The 18,197-nt window shown below is 38.3% G+C and overlaps 1 protein-coding gene across 2 annotated transcripts in view; it reads left to right on the top strand.

The window, feature by feature from the left end:
- STAU2 (staufen double-stranded RNA binding protein 2) overlaps positions 1-18,197 on the top strand; it is a 152,901-nt gene that overhangs the window by 79,342 nt on the left and 55,362 nt on the right. Inside the window, exon 12 of one of the 2 annotated variants that reach the window (XM_056484149.1) lies at positions 12,704-12,817. The exons of the other annotated variant lie outside the window; for it this stretch is intronic. Within the exon in view, the coding sequence (XP_056340124.1) occupies positions 12,704-12,817 (114 nt within the window). The remainder of the gene's footprint in view (positions 1-12,703; positions 12,818-18,197) is intronic. 2 annotated transcript variants of the gene reach the window in all.

An 18,197-nucleotide genomic window follows, 5' to 3' on the forward strand; every position in this document is an offset into this window, starting at 1 on the left:
CTAAAAAGGTAGAAGCTGTATGGGATTTTCATTAACACCTCTGCAGATTAGGTACCTAACCTACACTTTACTTTCTAGTCGAGGCACCCTACATACTGTTTTGCAAATTTGGGCTATTTATTGTTTTTTTGGAGGGAAGGGTTCTATGCACTGAGTCTGTTATAATGGAGAGAGTTATAGTGTTAGCTGCCAGAGAGTGTATTTTCAAAGCTCCCTGCAAATGAATGAATCAAAAGGCATGTTTTAGCAAATCTCCAGGTAAAGCCAAAGAGACAAAGTGCAGCAAGCACTAAAAAAAAGAATGTAAATCCAGATTATACCATTCTGTCCTTGAATGTAGCTGTGGACACAGTTTGTGGCCACTGTCAGCTTGAGACTGGAATGCCAGAAAATGGGCTAGTGCCGAAGAATACAAAAGTCTCATCACTTGCTCAAAGTAGAAAACCCAAATAATGATTAAAGGAAGCTTTTGAAATTACAGCATCAGGTTTCTTGGCATCATTAATGTCAAACAGATTTGAGAGCTGTGTTTTTAGATAAACGAAAGCAAAATGTTTTTAGATAAATGGTTCTTTGAAGATGCTATCTCCAAAAATCAGGAAAAATTAGGATATTAAAAAGTGAAGATGTTTGCAGGATTGTGTTAGAGAGGAATACTTTTGAAATAAGACTGTTAAAGACAATGTTTATTTGCCCACATTTGGATTCTATGTATGTAACTGTACATCTAGCCCCTTCCTTCCCCACACTCCCACAACCATTGGAAACTTCTTTCCCAGCAGGATTGACCAGACTGCAAATATTAGTGAAATTATTCTAAAATAGCAGTGTGCAGTCAGGCCCAGAGGGAACTTTGATCAGCTGATTTACCTTAGTGTTAACACTCAAAGGGTAGTGGCAATTATTGAATTTCTACTAAAAGTATAATTATTTCTTGCTCTTTAACCCCCTTCAAGTAGCTTGAGAGTTACTGTGCTGTCATATATTTTAAATACCTACTTCTGTGAAACAAGCAATGGAATTGGGCTTTTGTTTCCTGTTCTGGTGCCTGAGATCTTAGTCAGGTGTACTATCACTGTTCCTGCTCATTGGTCAGATCAGTTTTTGTAAAATGATGTGTGGAATGATGTTGTGCTCTGTCTCCACCAGAAGTATTGAAGCCTAGCTTTTGGCAGAAGGGTATTATCTCCTGTGTGCTTGTACTGTGCCATGCTCAATGGCCAGTACAATAATCTCAACAGCAATGTTTGTCTCTTACCCTCAGGGAGTATAAACACCTTTAGAAATGGTTGACAAAGCCCTCATTATCTCAGTTTCTGTGTCTTCTGAAAGCTGCAGGGGTTTTTTTCTAATGGGAAGTTTGCACTTTCACCAATTACCAAACTATTGCCTGATGTTCCGATTACTATAGGCTTTTGTTGTGGGTTAACTCTGGTGAGCAGCTTAAGCCCCACACAGCTGCTCACTCTCTCCCCCCTGGTGGGATAAGGGAAAGAATCAGAAGGGCATGAGTGATAAAACTCAGGAGCTGAGATGAAGACAAAAGCTGTGTGTGCAAGCAAAGCAAAACAAGGAATTCATTCACCACTTCCTGTGGGCAGGCAGATGTTCAGCCACCTCCTGAAAGCAGGGCTCCATCACATGTGATGGTGACTTGGGAACACAAGTGCCATAATGCTGAGTGTCCTCCTTCCTCCTCTTCCCAGGTTTTATCACTGAGCAGGATGTCATAGGACTGGGATATCCCTTTGGTCAGTTGGGGTCCGCTGTCCTGGCTGTATCCCCTCCCAACTCCTTGTGCACCCCCACACTGCTCACTGATGAGATGGGGTGAGGAGCAGAAAAGCTTTGGTGCTGTGCAAACCCTGCTCAGCAACAGCAAAAACACCAGTATGTTATCAACAGTGTTTTGAGCACAAATTCAAAACTTAATACAATACATGCTTTTGTCAAGCAAATTAGCTCTATCCTAGAAAAAACTCTGTAATCTCCACCCTTTATTCCGTACTATTGACACTGTGCTCAGGTCCCAAATTATCTGATAGATTCTCTCACCTCCACTTTCCCATCCTGGGATATATACATGGAAACACCTTAGTCTGTGGATCACCCCTTTAAAAGTCCACAAAATGTCCATTGAGTCCATTTACTCCATGTGTATTCAATCTGTTATTCAATCTGTATTTAATGAGTTCACTCAGGACAGGAGAGGTGGTGTGATGCATGGAGATACTGGGCACCAGTAACAGCTCAGGCTGGGTCACTGCTGCACTTCCACATCTTGTGAGGCATGTCTTTCGTTGGTTCAGAAGGTTCCTGCTGTGCTAGTTTCCATAGCATGCAACTCACATGCTGGGTTACAACAGTTTAAGGGTATTCCTGTGACAGTCTCCACCTCTGGTCCCTTCAGGCCAGGTTATAGGGTTTAATAACAGAACATAATAGGGTTTGCAGCAAACTCCTCTCTTGGCTCCTAGCCTGGCTAGCAGCAAGGGGTTCCTGCTATAGTAATTCCCATGACATGCAATTCAGATCCTGGGTTACGACAATTTAAAGGTGTTTCCATTACAGTCTTCATCCCTTTGTACCAGACCTTAGGATTCAGCATTGCAATGAACTCCTCCCCTTGTCCTTCCTCCAGTCTGAGATTATACACAGGCCCACAGTCCACATGGAGCAGTGTGGACTTGTCTACTGACCACCATCCCTCAGGGAGGTACCTGCTCCAGAATGACAAAATCCATAGGCCACTCTCCCTTCAGGGGAGTACCTGCTCTAGTACAGACTTCTCCATGGCCATGTGTTTTTGGTTGCACCATCATGATTTTAGCCACAGTCCCAGTCCTGTGAAGTTGAGCTCCAGCCTGTCCAGCACAGGAATGGCAGCAATGCCCTGGCTGTCTGCCAGCCCATTCCTGTTATCAGTATATTCCCAGGCAGAGCAGAATAGGATGATAAGGAAAAGAGGAAACAGCAGAAGCAAAAAGCAGTTACTAGCGAGCACTAGTTACTAATCTACATCCAGGCAAGCAAGCCCCATGCACAGGAGCCTGACAATTAAACAGATACAAACAAATATAAATTGGTATACAAATATAAATTTGGTACAGCATACTCTGATCAAGTCAATTGTTGTCTCTAACCCTCCATGCCCCACACTGGGTGCCAGAAGGGATTGTTGCAGGTATACCCTGGTGGGCAGCTCAGCTCCATGCAGCTGTTCTTGCTCCCCTTCAGTGGGATGTGGGAGAACAACCAGCAGGGTAAAAGTGCAAAAACTCAAGGGTTGAGATATAGACTGTTTAATAAGGAAAGCAAAACAAAGCATTCATTTATCACTTCCCCTGGGCAGAGAGGTGTTCAGCCATCCCCAGGAAAGCAGGGCTCCATCACACGTAACAGTGACTTGTGAAGACCAACACCATCACTCCAAACACCCCCCACCCTCCTTGTTCCCCCAGCTTTGTATGCTGAGCATGATGCCATATGGTGTGGGCTATCCCTTTGTCAGCTGGGGTCAGCTGTCCTGGGTGTCTCCCCTCCTGGCTTCTTACCCATCGCCAGCCTTCTTGCTGGTGGGGTGGTGTGAGATGCAGAAAAGCCCTTGATGCTGTGTGAGCCCTGCTCAGCAATAAGTATCGGTGTGTTACCCACACTTCTAAACAAGCTACTATGAAGCAAAGTAGCTCCATCCTAGTCAGAACTGGTACAGCTTTTCATGCTTCAGTGACACCTTTGCCACTGTGTGCCACTGGGCAGAAGTCAGGAAATAGGAAAGGTCCTTTTATCCATGTGAATTTACAGTCATTGTGCTTGGAAGAAGACTTACACCTTTTTATCAGGTTATTTCCTACAAAACTTACCCGGTTATTCAAGACAGCTACTATTTGTTGTTGTATTTAAAGGGAAAAAAGTTTTTTCCAAGAATGACAGTAAGTCAGGCAGGATTTTATTGACAATTTTAGGGACACCTCTGATTTGCACAAGTCCAGGCTACCTGATAATTGAGAGTTTTTACGTGGCTCTCAGAACTTACAGGTCTCCTGCTACTGAAAATCCACTTGACACCAAATGGCTGTGTTATATAGGAAAGGTCTCCAAACCTTGATTTATACATGAATAGCCAAAGGAAGGAAAATATGTTGGGAATGTGAAATAGAGGGAGAGATAAAACAGAACAAGATGATAACCAGAATTGATCTTCAGAGAGAGTCTCTTGTAAAATCAAAGCACCTGGACTTCATTGCATTCTGGCTTATAGGTTTTCTTAATCACCTAACTTCTGAGGGAAGGTAGGCAGTACCACAGTTGATGGCAGTGACCCAAGGCAGATCTACAAGAAGTGGTTTTATAGTTTCCATTTATTTCAGAAACGATTCTGTGGATTACAGGCCATCTAGTTCATATTATCCTATTTTTTACCTTAAAGGAAGTCAAAATGGTTGTAGCATTCTGCAAAAAAATAAACATAAAAATCATTCTCATATGAGTTTCCATAAGGAAAGGTATGCAATATGGAAACGTAGCCTATTTGTTCACAGAGCATACTGCAGGAGGTAGTATTTGCTGCAGCAGGAGTGTTTCCAAATTGACTCATGAGTATGCAGAATTAGGAAAACAAATGCAAATCTAGCACAAACTATCCAACTAACTGGCTCCTGGCCAGAATTCTATCTAAACTAGCTTTCTTCTATTCTGTTCTTCTATTCGTTGCCTCTCTGCCTATTTCAAACCCTTTATTCAAGCGCTGCTAAAGTTTTGCTCTTCTTGTCTCCAGAAACAGCCAGGTGCCTCTTTTGTGTTTCAGTTTCTGAGAGGAAAGAAGGTAAACAGAGAATAACTGGCTACTGGTAGTGGATGGGTCCTCAGGTGTGGTGTGCATGTCACATGGTAACATTTTAACTTGTCTGCTTGGCATCTTGCAAGTAATAGTTTGAAATCCTCCCACATATCCCTGCATGTAACTTGGTCTGTGGAAAAAATGTGAGTTCTATTTTGATAGCCAATTTTAGAATTTAGGGGATTTATGTATGAGAAAGTTTAAAAGCTATCAGGATCTCTCACACACCGGACTGCATTCTCTGCCAAAATCTTTCTCAGTAAATCCTAATGTGACTTGATAACTTAGCTACAGACCTTGGCTTGGAATAGAGCCCAAACTTTGAAAGACTGGAAGTTTCAGTTGGCAAAAATGTGAAGGTGCAGTGGTGAATTCATAGCAGACTGGGGTTTAGTTTTAATTATAGTAAGGGAATTGAGCTCTCAAGAAAAAAACTCTTAAAAAGTGAAGCAACAAGAAAAGGTGAAGAAGGAGAAAGGAGACAAGCTAGACTGTGACTGAAGCTGAGGCTTTCATAGAAGGTTTATTTGGCTATCTTCTCCTTCAGTCTTATTCAAAACTGAAAGCATAACGGAGCAGGGTTATTTTTGGAAGTGAAATAGTTTCTTGTTTTAATTAAAGAAGGTTGATTCTTTATGCATACTGCCCTATTTTAGGTTAGTGCACAACATCAGTGTCTGTACCAGCATCAGATTTCTTAGCCAATTCAGGAAGCTGATTTTCTATTCACAGTTTCACAGTGATCCTGTTCTCCCTTCATTAACACAGCGTTTGGGGCTTTCACACGTGGTTTGTAAACAGAGAACCATTAATGTTTGCTTCACTCTTCACTTCAGTGACAACCTTCATCCTGAAAAAGAGTGTTCCTGAGAACATATTTCCATTCATGCTGTTGCTAGAAAGTTATTTTAAATCCAAGCAATTTTGTCTTTTCAAACAAAACAAGTTCCTCTCTCGTGTTGTCAGTTGTTCGGGTTGATACCCAAGACAGGGGCTCCTTCACTAATGCTCCATACCATGTTCATCCTCTGGGTATGTTATTAGCAAAACACTCCCTCTCACCTCCCTCCTACTTTTTAGGCCATGTGATGAAAGCAGGAGATCTCAGGGTTGCCAGTTTTCTCATGTTTCCTTTGACTATGGATTATAAAATTAATTAAACCTCCTCTCTCTGGAAACTCTCTCTCTTATATAGGTCTATGGCAGACAAGTTGTTTCTGCAAAAACTATATTAGCTATAGTTTACATTATTTTGTAGGGCTTTGCGTTGTGTTGATTTCTGAATAATTAATTTATTAATTTTTTATCACATTTTTATTATTTTTGGAGGTGAGGGCATTGTATTAAGTGTTTTAACTCACTGTAGTTAAGCGACTCTCCTATGTTGACAAAAAAATACCTATCTTATTTGTAGAATAGAGGAAATTAATAGGGTAGCCAGGTAGTTTTCAATGTAGGTGTCATTTTTTTAAAATAGAAAGTCCCATCTCCTGCTTTCAGCCTTCCTATCAGACAAACAGGTCTCTTTGCACCTCTCAGTGCCAGCCACTGTAAACATAGTTGCTCACTTTGAATGTGCTGCACAGGGACACTGTCTTTATAAATACATACCTGAGTTAAGATTTAACAGATGGAAGGTGAGCAATAAGCACCTCACTGCACTGATTATTCTCTGTGCTATGATGGCAGCTGATTTTCTCTTTTGTGAAGCCAAACATCACATCCAGAGGTCGGACAGAGCTGGGTCTCCCTTGCTTGGCTGAGCATAATGTAGGGCCAGACCTTCCAGTTCTCATGAATCACTGAAACAGGAGCTCTGAATTCAGGGGATATCTAAATGGCAGGGGGAAAAAAAAACTGTACAAGCTTCTTCAGCTCAGACTTTGCATTTAGCAGAGATTTTATATATTCTCTTTGGAAACTGTATTAATTTTTTTTTTTTCAGTATTATTTGTACATTGCTGTTTTTTGTAGATGTCAAGTGTCTGCCTTACTGTAGCCAGGAGCATGAAATACTGCCACATTAATACTGTCACAGTACTAATGTGGCAATGTAACCTGTGACAACGCCTTTATTCTCCTTGTTGTTGCCTATTTATGGTGCAGGAAGGGTTTATTTCATAGCCTAAACCCTAGGACTATATTTTAATGAAGATTTAAGGCTGTGATACAGCTGCTATTCAAACTGTGTGAGAGAGGCATGTTGGAATAGCTGGAGATTTACTGCTGAACTGTCAGTCCTTAAGCTACCAAGTGTCTTTACCCTTTGGTGCAGTAGCTGTGGTGGAAACTGCACCCACTGCTGTGAAGCAGACACGGCGATTAATGAACCTGAGGCGCACTAATCAAACATATGTTTTCTTGGCACAATGATTGTGTTATATATCACATCCCAATGTACAGGCCTTTATCTTTCCTTAATGATCTAGCAAGGGGGCTTTTTAAAATGTGGGTGTTTTTCATGCGCTCCTTAGATTTGTTCCACAGGGGGTGGCTGTTAAAAACATCTGATGGGCATGCAGTTAGCCAGCACCCTGCTGAGATTAGTAAAATACTATTTTTAGTAATAGCACTACATCAAGGAACTCCAGCATTGCAGGAAACAGTTTGATTCAATGCTTTTTTTCTGATTTTTAAATTTTTTTTTTATTGTATGTCTTATTATTTCATCTGGGATAATTTTTTTTTTCCAACTTGGACTTGGTTGTTGTGTCTATTTTTCAACTTTTTAAAAAGATTTGTTTAGGTGATGAGTTTTTTCCCCCAATTTTTTTTTGTTTTTACTGTTTTCTTATTCTACTCTCACTCACGTACACACACACAAAAAAGGAATTGTAAAACAGGTAGTAAGAATGAAAAGTGGTATTTGGAATCTCTCTCATACTGCTCTGTGTCTGAAAAAACTGATTCAATATTTGTTAGGAAACCTCTATAGATAATATATAGTACAAGGACTCATGCTTTTTAGTACTAGAATACTATACAGTGAAAACTCCTAAAATTGGCTTTGAGAAAATGGCTGAAATGAGCAAATATATTAAATTTATTTTTGTGCCAGAAGTATTTCTTCATCAATAAATAAGCATGAAACAGATTTGGAGTTCAAACAGGTTTGTTTCATTTTTTCTTTAGTAGTTGACATGACTAACTGTAGATGTACAATATAAAGTGGAAGATAAAAGACCCATATGGAACAGACAGCTTTTCACCAGGATGCAAAAGGAAGGAAACTGTTTCATGAGACTCTTGTCCAAATCCAAATCAAAACTACTATTTTAACATCTGATTTCTGAGCCCATTCTGGTTTTCTTGTTGCTGTAAATCCAAAGCAGCCTCTGTAAAATCTTGGAAACTATTCTGTAAACTCAGGGCTAAGTCCAGTGCTCTCTCTTTAAGGGGCAGATTTAAAGGAATACCATCCTTTGTTCTAACAAAATAGTCCAGGCTTGTCAATCCAGAAGATTTGTGCATTGCTGAACATAATGGCATTTTATTACCTAGTTTATTTCTGTCTAGCATTCTAAGACTCCTGCTGATGCTTTGACTCAGAGTAGTTTTCAGTTTGGAAACTTGAACTCCAGTGTCACAGATGACTTCTTTCTTTTGGTAATTTGTAATTTTTTTTTTAACTATTGAATGTTCAAGAAAGAAAATGTTTATCCTGACAGAAGTTGTGTTTCAAACTGTGAACATCTAAGCAGAAGTGTGTGAAAAGTGTAACCTTTATTTTCGCTCCTCTCAGACTCTTGTTAGTTCACTCATTACTAACAGTAGTTTGGGATATTATAGTCAAGCTTAATGATTAAGTAGTAGCACAACAGGTCTCTCACCCTCCTCAGCTGTGATTCAGTAAGCCACAGCCCTTGTCCATACAAAAGGATAGATGTTCAAATTCAGACATGCATGCTGAAAGCCAGCAGACTATGCTGTTCTTGTAGTTAGGAGCATTGTATTTACAGATTTTTTTCTTCAGTGTAACTGTGGCCACTATCTGAAATTTCATATTTAGTTTTTTAAAGCAGCTTATTTCAAGATAAATCCTGATATATTTTTGCAGTTTCCATCAGAACAGTTGCAAGGAGGGAGGGGTATTATAGTAAAGGCAGATTGAAGAGACATCTTTCTATAAATATGAGAAAAATGGGAAATTTCCAGCTTGTGAAGCAGCATTGTGATAGAAGTACCCTAAAATGTAATTTCCTACACAGTTTTATGCAGTGTAGTGTACTTTCTCCTGTCTCAAATAATGAATAAAGTTTAAAATTCTGGCTATGCCATTCCCCATTCGGTTGTATCATCGTAAACATTCATCTTATATCTTCCTTTATGTGTAGCTATAAATGCCCATCAATTTGGATCAATACTGAAGATATTTGCATCTCTTCAGTAATTTAAAATACTAAAAACAAGGGCCAAATTTCAGTGTAAGCTGTCAAGTGGTTTTGGACCTTGACATAAATTTCTATATATACACTCCAGTGAATGGTGCCCATCTGTACATACTCATGCCATGCTGCTTGTTCCTGACTGAAGCAATCTGGAAAATGAATATACACTTGTATGTCATGTGAATATAGAGCATGAAAGCATACACATGTAAGTAAATCTGTGGCATTGTGAAAAGATATACTTCTAGAATTTATTTCTGTATTTTGATGTCCGGGATGCCCTTTGTGTTTTGCACATGTTTGTGCCCTGCCCTCACAGTGCTGTGGAGTGCTGTGTTTGGTATTCTTGGGCTGGCTGTACATGATTTATCTCAGGTGTATGTAGTTACCCAGGAGAAAAGCTGGCAGTGCTATGTGCTTTTCCCAATAAATGAGCAGTCCCATTTAGGATTATTGCCAGGATCTTGTTGTGGTGACACCACTTTGCGCTGTGTAGACAAACCTTGGAGGAGAATTACATGTAAATCACTCATAATAGTCTGAGGCTGGAGTCTTGCATTTTAGTCAAAAACTTGCACAACTCTTTCTAGAGACATCTGCATGCTGGCCATTGTTTTCTAACCAGATCCTAATTCTTTTCTATCAAATCTTTGCTTATATGTTATCTAAATAAAACATTCTGAATTTTAATGAGTGAAATTTCATTGCTGTTTAATCCTTAAATGCACTGAGCTAATCTGTAAGTGTCCGTTAATTATAAAAAGTGAAGCTAGGTAATTAGGTCCTGGACATAGAGAGTAATTTTCTTAATAACTCTTTTGTTTTTACCTCCATAACATATGGAAAGAGAAAATAACCAATTGTGGTTAGGCCAGAGGCCTTAATGCTGGACTATAGTTCCAGCACTGCCAGTCAGTCCAGTCCAGCTTGGATGAGTCATTTAAAGTCTGTCCACAAAGTGTCCTTACCTGCCTAACAGAGGTATGGTGAGATGGGCTGTAGTTAAGCACTCCTGACTCTTTAAGGCACAGGGGAACTTAGAAAAGTGTTATTTTTGTCATCATGAATCTCAGTAACAGCTTAGTAATCACCATCAGAGCATTTGGACAGCCTTCAGTCATCACTCCTTGATCACAGATACTAGCTCAGGTATTTTCTGTGCTCTGCCTTGAAGGATATATTCTTGAAAGAGTTTTATAGACATTCAAATTCTTCCCACACTTAGTAATAATATCATGGACATATAAACTGAAATATTTGCAACATGCTGCTGGCCAAAACCCAAGAAGTGTCTGCTGCTATTTGAGCTATTTGATAATTATTTGACTACTATTATTTCTTTCTGAGTGCCTATTTTGGATATTCTGCTCTAATAGGTAAATAAAAAAGCCCCAGATTTTGGCTCATAGATCAAACTTGAAGGGGAAAGGAATAATATAGTTTGAGAATGCAGGAACTGGACTGATAAATAACAAAGCAGGATTACTAGGAAATTGCACATACGCATGCCAAATGTAGAAGTCTGAATGTTTCTTCTGCCTGCACAAATCTGCTATTGCAGATAGTAGTGGCATGAAATACTAGTAGTTTTTCCTCTGGCTATCTTCTGTTCTTTCAGCTTGTTAGTCATTCTTTATTCCAGTGGACACTAGTGAATTGTATACTCATATTATTCTGACTAAAACTAAGCCTACAGACATGCTGTACAGTTCAGAAAGTGCCATTTTCCCATTTCTACATACGTGCTTTTCTTGGTCACCAGATTTTGCCCCTTTGGTGATGTTATATTTGCAGCACTGACCCATCCTCTTGATCTTTGCTGCCCCATTTCTCACGTCACATTCCCACAACACATACTCAGCAGAAAATCTACTTTGCAACTAGTTGTGGAAGCTTGATAAGCCTTTGTCATAACAGTAGTCCCTGACATTTAAAGGACTTCAGTTTATATTTGTCAGCCAAATTTCATACCTTCATACCTCTTTCAATTAATCAAAGTTAAACCATTGTATATGTGAAGGGGCCTCTTGTGGTTTCTAAGTAAGTAGTATGGCTTTTCTGGCAGAGAGCCACAAGCAATTTAGTAGGCATATACTGTGGGGGTTGAGAGGAAGAGAGACAGGAATAATCCAGAAAGCTTTAAGAAGGGCTGAATGAAATCAGTATTTCTATGCACTGTACAAGGCTTCTGCATTCTGTATCTTACTTTTGGCCACGGCAAAACTGTTTTGGTTTTTTGTCAGTAAAGTAATTCTGAAACATAGCACTGACTTGGTTTTCCTGTTACTCAACCAGTTTTGCACTGGTTTTACTTCAGTTGAAGTATTCCAAATTTGCACCTGTGGCAGAGAAGAGTTAGACACAGGGGATTTAATATACTGTTTACAATTGTCATATTGTCACTAAACTGTTTCCGCAGGAATAAACCTAATGTAGTTCCTAGTTGTCTTCAGAAATAGCAAGATTTATTTTGTAGCCTGAAAGTCAGGATGAGGCTTTACCATGTACCTTTTGCCTGAGAGCTGTACAGCTGTAAATAGATACTAACATAAAAGGTCTGTCTCCAGCAGAGCTGATCTCTCTTTCCAATTCTGACAGGGGTCACATAGTCAATGTAAATTACCACCATAAACTGAATTCCACCTCTCCTGTAGAACAAAGTGCTTGATCTGCCCGTCTAGAAGTCGGGAGCTATTTCAACAATTCAGCATGAGTGGCAACCTGTTCTTAATAATGAAATGCTAGCAACATTTAATTTCATTTTGCTTCATCATGTTAAAATTCATCCTTTCTTTAGGGGCTTTAAAAACCATCTGAAGGGAACCTTAAGACAAAGAGAATAATTCAGGTAGAAGCACTATCCTCCTCTGTATTTCAAGCTCACGTTCAACATGCGCATCTTGATGTCCATAGGGAATGAGTTACTCTTAGAAAACGATAGCCTAGACATCTCAAGAAGAATGTGATTTCTCCATTTTATCTGTCATTTTGATTTAATTGGAATTTGTAACATCGTAGTAATGTCAAAAGAGCTGGTGGATTTTACTAGAAATGAAATTACAATAGAAAAATTTGAATTATTATTGGCAAGTTTTTGGAGGTTGTAATGATTTATTTGGGTATTTATAACTACACTATAGTATGCTGTTAAAAATGACATGTAGATTGGAAGCTTTAACTTGAAGCTAGATTCTTATATAGATACAGCATCTTGAATTCAGTCTGAAAGATGTCAGAATCAGAAGAACTCAGCACTCCAAAAATCATGCAACAGGCATATCATGGAAAATTGGGCCCCACTTCAGCATGTGACTATCTAGAATATTTTACACACTCCTTTTTTGATATTTAAGATGAATTCAATGTAAATGTCTGGAATTCTTCTTACAAGCTTGTTGAAAAGGGGCAGTATTTTAGCATGACTCCCTTGTGCAAACCTGGTGTTTAGCAGATTACGTATGTTATTCTGTTATAGGTACACTACAGTGATAGACAAAATGGCAAAGAGTGTATGACCTGTTTGACACTGTCTCCTGTGCAGATGACTTTCCAAGGTATCGGGAGCTCCATTGAAGCCAGCCATGACCAGGTATAATACCTTCACCCCACACTCTTGTAATTTTATTGATATCTGGTAAGGCCAGAATGTCAGCATTAGTAAATTTAAAATTTCAACACATCTTGTGCTTTTCATATGGAATGTTCTTGTCACAGGGATTTGCCTCTCTTGCCCTACTAAAAGCCTGATTAGATCTAAAGAGTGAAATGGAGACAAAATTTGCCTTTTACAAATTTTTAAGACATATTAGGAAGAGTTTGCTTTGGTTTTAAAGACAGATGTAAGGTTTCTGCAAAGGTTTTATTTGCTTTTATGTATGTATCAGGTCTTGTCTATCCTATTTTTGTTAGAAGATTATGAGTAGTTGGAAAAGCAAAGAGATGAAGCCATCGTCTCTAGCAGTCATCTGTCACGAGAAACTGGCATTTGAGAGGGGAAGGGTGTTTCTAATCAGACTGTGTAAAACTCCCATTTTGTTTGGCTGTTGCTAAAACATTTAATTCAAGCTTCTTTCAGAAAGCCAGAAGAAAAGAGAAGGCTCAATGTTAATCATTTATCACCCTGTTGCTTCAGATGGGAAGTGAGGGGGCCTTCCATTCTTGTTGTCTTGTCCTCCAACCTTCTTATGTATAAAAGCAAGACAAGACTTTGATACTCTGAAAGTATTAAAAGCAAAAAGGAAACAAGTAGAAGAAAACATTAAACCAAACCTTGCACCTTTCACATCTTCAGTAGATTAGAAAAAACTACCATATTTACTTGCCTTTGCAGGTCCTCTTTAAATGGTACTGTGTTCACATTGCTGTACATTTTATCAGACTCTATGCAAGATTCTCTAAGAAAAGAAGGGAAAGCTGACTAAGGAATTAGCAGAATTAGTTACTTTTGGGAACGAGTTTTGGACACTCTTAGCTGTGTTTTTGTTTGGTGGGATTTTTATTGAAAGTTCCTAAGCTAGTTGTTAACATAATCTAAGCCCATTAGTTATTTACATGGTAACATGAGGATACTTCCTGCCCTTAAGTGTTTGGTGTTTTACAGTAATGGAGAGCTGTGGTAAGTCAGACCATACTTTGACATTTAATTCTCATTTCATCCAGCAACTTGTTTATGCTGCTCTAAAGCTGCTCCATTTTTCTTTCAGTAAAGATAGGCTTTTAAAATATAGTTATAACACAAGAATGATATTTAGACATTTGAATGAATTTAAGGTGGTCCCTGTCAATTTGGTAACAACTACATTCTGGGCTACCAGCCAGCTTGGCCTTTGTCTTAGCATTTATTTAGGCTAGAGTATGATATGTAAACAGAAAAAAGACTCTGTAAGCAAAAAGCACATTTAAGCCATCTGAATAATTATATATTTAAGACCTCTAAATGAAAATGTTGTATTGAGCCTGCAAAGCCAAGCACCCAGAAATTAGGAAATTCCAGATTATGTGCAGCATTAGTTTCATCCCAAATGTACTCGTTCAGTGCTCCAAATAGGATATTCTTCTGAGAAGAAAAAAAATTTGCACAAAATCAAATAGATAATGATTGTATCATAGCACATTCATAAATAGGTAGAATTAAATTTATTTGGTGCATTTTGTAGCTGGAACTTCCTCATCTTGTTTCAATTTGAAGTTTAAAAAATGTTCATAATTGGTTGTAGTTACGTAATTTTCCACAGGGTTCTTAAAATGGAAAGAAAAATGTTTTGTTATTGCATGATGGGGTGTTTGTTGTGTTATTGAACCCACATCACTTGTGCAAAGATTTCATCTGAGCCAAGAGCAAAAGAAAATAATCATCTGAAAGCCAAATGCCAACCAGTGGCTCACGAAACAGATCCACTCACTGGACATGATACACAGATTTCTGCTCATGACTTTCCTAACTGTCAAAGGAATTTCATTTTCTGGGGAAGAGGGATGCTATTGACTGATTGTGTTTGATGAGAGGGTAGCAGGACTAGATTATAACATCATTTTCCACCACCTGAATAAATAGAGAAAAATAATCATTAGCAGGTCAGGTGTTTATCAGAAACTGGAATTAACAAATTAATGACAAAATAGGGCTATTAATGGACTAACTAAAAGAAAAATTCCCTCTTCTCTGTTGTTCCAGTGTGCTTGGTATGTTTTTCCTTGTTCTCTACCTTTTTCCTACTAATTTTGCTCACAGTAGGTTGATATGATAGTTATTATTCTTTTAAAAATAGGAGACAGAAATGCTGCACCTTTGTCAAACTGAACTTGATTTTAAAGTGTCAAATTGAATAAGTGCAAGATAACTGTATGCTATAAAACTTGAATTTTATAAATTCTTCTTTAACTTTTGTAATCTGTTACTTTTAAACCATGTCTGTAGTATTTTATGGCTATTAGGATGGGTTGATCACCTGGCAGCCTGTGATTTCAGTGGAGGGGTGGTGATTTCTGCCTCAGTTGTGAGGCAGGAACTGGTGGCTTCTGTGCTTATGAGACAGTTTTTCTCACATTTGTTTTAAAATACTGATTCTGTATATTCCAGAGGTTTTTCATGGAACACTTTAGGAGTGAGACTCTGGAATATTTTTGGGGAAAAGGGGTGAAAAGTGTTGTGTGAGAGTATCTAATAAAAAAGCTGTATAGATTTGTCACTATATTGTGGCAGAAGAACCACAGTACTGTGGTGCATGGCAGCTGATAAAAAAAAAAAGAAAGAAAGAAATTAAAAGGGAAAAAAAAAGAAAACTATGTTGCCAAAGGCATCTCCAGCACTATAGAATACCTTTTAGATTGGACTTGTCTTTTGTAATGTGTCTCCCTACTCATATCCAGTGGGAGATTTGTTACCCAGCGGATACCAAAGTGGTTACAATCCTACATAAGTACATTATCTGGCTGTTTCAAATATGTCAGGACTTGACACTGCAGTTTTTCAAGTCTCTTGCTCTTTTCCTGTACTCTGTAGGGAGTTTTCATTCTTTAGATTGGTTTAGCTTGTGATTTTAATGAGTTCAAATATTTTCCCCACATACTTAATCTGAGCAATTTCAGATTAATATAAACATGTCATACTGGTACACTAATTAGTGTGTATTTCTAATGTCTGATTGACAAGGCATATCTCATTTGGTCATGAAGCAGCATTGTGGAAGCAATTGCTGATCTTTCATTTTTCTTTTGACGTAAAGGAAAAATGGGAAACATTCCTAAAGCACCACTGCAATCTATCCTGCCACATATTTTGCTGGGTTTTGCATTCAGGTATGCCAGCCTCCTTTATAAAAATTTAATGGGGTTCATAATTTTTTTTGTCCTGAATGATTTCTTTCTATTTTTTCTGTTTCCCATTATCCAACTATAACTCTAAAATTCTCTTTCCTTAACAGCAACTATTCTTTGGAAGTTTTTTTTTTTTCAGCAAAATTTAGTTACAAGTAGCTATTAGTTAAAATGGTCACCACTTTACATTAATTTTCCCTATAAAAGCTGAGTTTTTCCTTAATGATAGCAAAACTTGGTGTTTTTACATTGCTTGGGACCAGAGACAACCTATTCTCAGGGCTTATGATGGACTTCAGGCATATGTTGTAAAGCTGGGGAATGAATTGGAAGTGGGGGATTTAAAGTAACAGAAAGGAAGAACATAGTTTTTTATTTGTGTCACTGAGAAAATTCAAGATATGAAAAGCAGGAGACAGAGGGAAAAATTCATAGATAGGAGGATATATAAGCAAAAATAATTGGAAAGAAGCAGAAAACAAGGAAAGTGCAGGGAAATGGGGCAGTGAATGTCTGAAAGCCACAGAATGGGATAAAAGAGAAAATTAGAAGGGGTGATCAAAAACCCCACCAAAAAAAGACATTTTCTGCACTGCTGCATCTCAAAGTACTGAAACCTGAATTTCTTGTTACTGCTACAAATAAATATCTTCCAGTTTTAGTGAACTGTGGCACATGAAGAGTTTATTGAATTCTTGAGTGCAAGCACTCTAAGAACTGTAAGTTAGGAGATTAAATGCTAGCAATTGAAGGAAATGGAGATATATGTTTTCCCTGGAGGACTCTAGTCAATACCTTAAAGTTGTTGTAGGTGTATTGCCCTCAACAGACATCACTGGATTCACAGTGACAATATGATGGTAGCTAGGTTAAATTTGGTGCCCTGTATCAAACAAGACAGCCCGTGACATAGTTTCAGTCTAAGAAGTGACACACTTCTGCTGTGCCTTGAACAAGCCAGTGTCAAACTCAGCTTCCATGTTTACATGTATATTCTAGAAACTTGCAATGTTACCATTTTTAGTGGCTTTATAATAATTGTTTTTCTGGATGTTATACTCTGAGTGACTGAGTATTTATGGGTGTCACACTCCTGTGGTTGTCATAGCTGTGAATAGAATAAACATCTTGGGTACATTCTTAAGGCTGCAACAGCAGGCAAATTGAATGCATGAACATTCATTTTAAATAAAATTATTTAAAAGTCAGTGCTAGTGATGAGAAAGAACAGCCTGGGCCCATTTTGAGATTTTAAATGCTTGCCATGGAGTACTCTGCCTGTACAAGTGAATTTTTAACTCCAAGTAACTTAATGTTCATTGAGGAGTGACCGGTTCTCTACTTGAATTTCAGGAGGCAGATCAAAGAGCAGTGCATTTTCTGAAAGTCTCATTGCTTTAATGCTTTTTGATGATTTTGAAGGTTTTAACCATATGTATGTTTTTTGGAGCTGGCAATGCTGTCCATTTGTTTATTACTGAGTTCAGCTGTTTACTTAATCTAATTGTGCTGTTAAAGTGATATCAATGAACATTTTATGCCTGTATTTATATTCCTTGCTTTCTTAATGCTATCCATTATATTTATGTTGTACATTATACTGCAGTTTTATAACTCTTCTGCACTTTGTAATGCAAAGACTAGAATACTTTTACTTTGCAGGAAGATACCAATTGTTTAACATTATATTTAATCTACCACTAAGAACACTTTTATTTTCAAATATAAAACTAGCTGGAAAGAGAATGAGCAGAAATTGTAGAAGTGGAAGAGCTACTGATAAGATAGACTTGATCAGAGAGCCCAATGGGGAGGGATGTACTGAAAGGAAGATGCCACATTCAGCAGTTTCAGAAGTTACTGATGGAAAGCTTGGCAGCATGGTGAGCAAACTGAAATGTGATCTGTACCAAACCATCATTGCTGGCCTGCAAATAGGCACTTCTGGGCAGGGTTAACATAGATTGGGGATGCCCAAATGTGAGCAGCTCCTGATGGCATTTGAATACAGGTTCTCAAGGAACAAGAGATGGGTGACAGGCTCAAGGGAAGGTGCTTGGAGCATTGAGTTTTGAAAAGAACCTTACTCTGCAACAGCAAGTCCATCACACATATGAAGCTCCACATCTCCATTATGGTCTGAGAATTGCTTG

Source organism: Oenanthe melanoleuca, chromosome 2 (assembly GCF_029582105.1).
Source record: "Oenanthe melanoleuca isolate GR-GAL-2019-014 chromosome 2, OMel1.0, whole genome shotgun sequence".
Lineage (NCBI taxonomy): Eukaryota > Metazoa > Chordata > Aves > Passeriformes > Muscicapidae > Oenanthe > Oenanthe melanoleuca.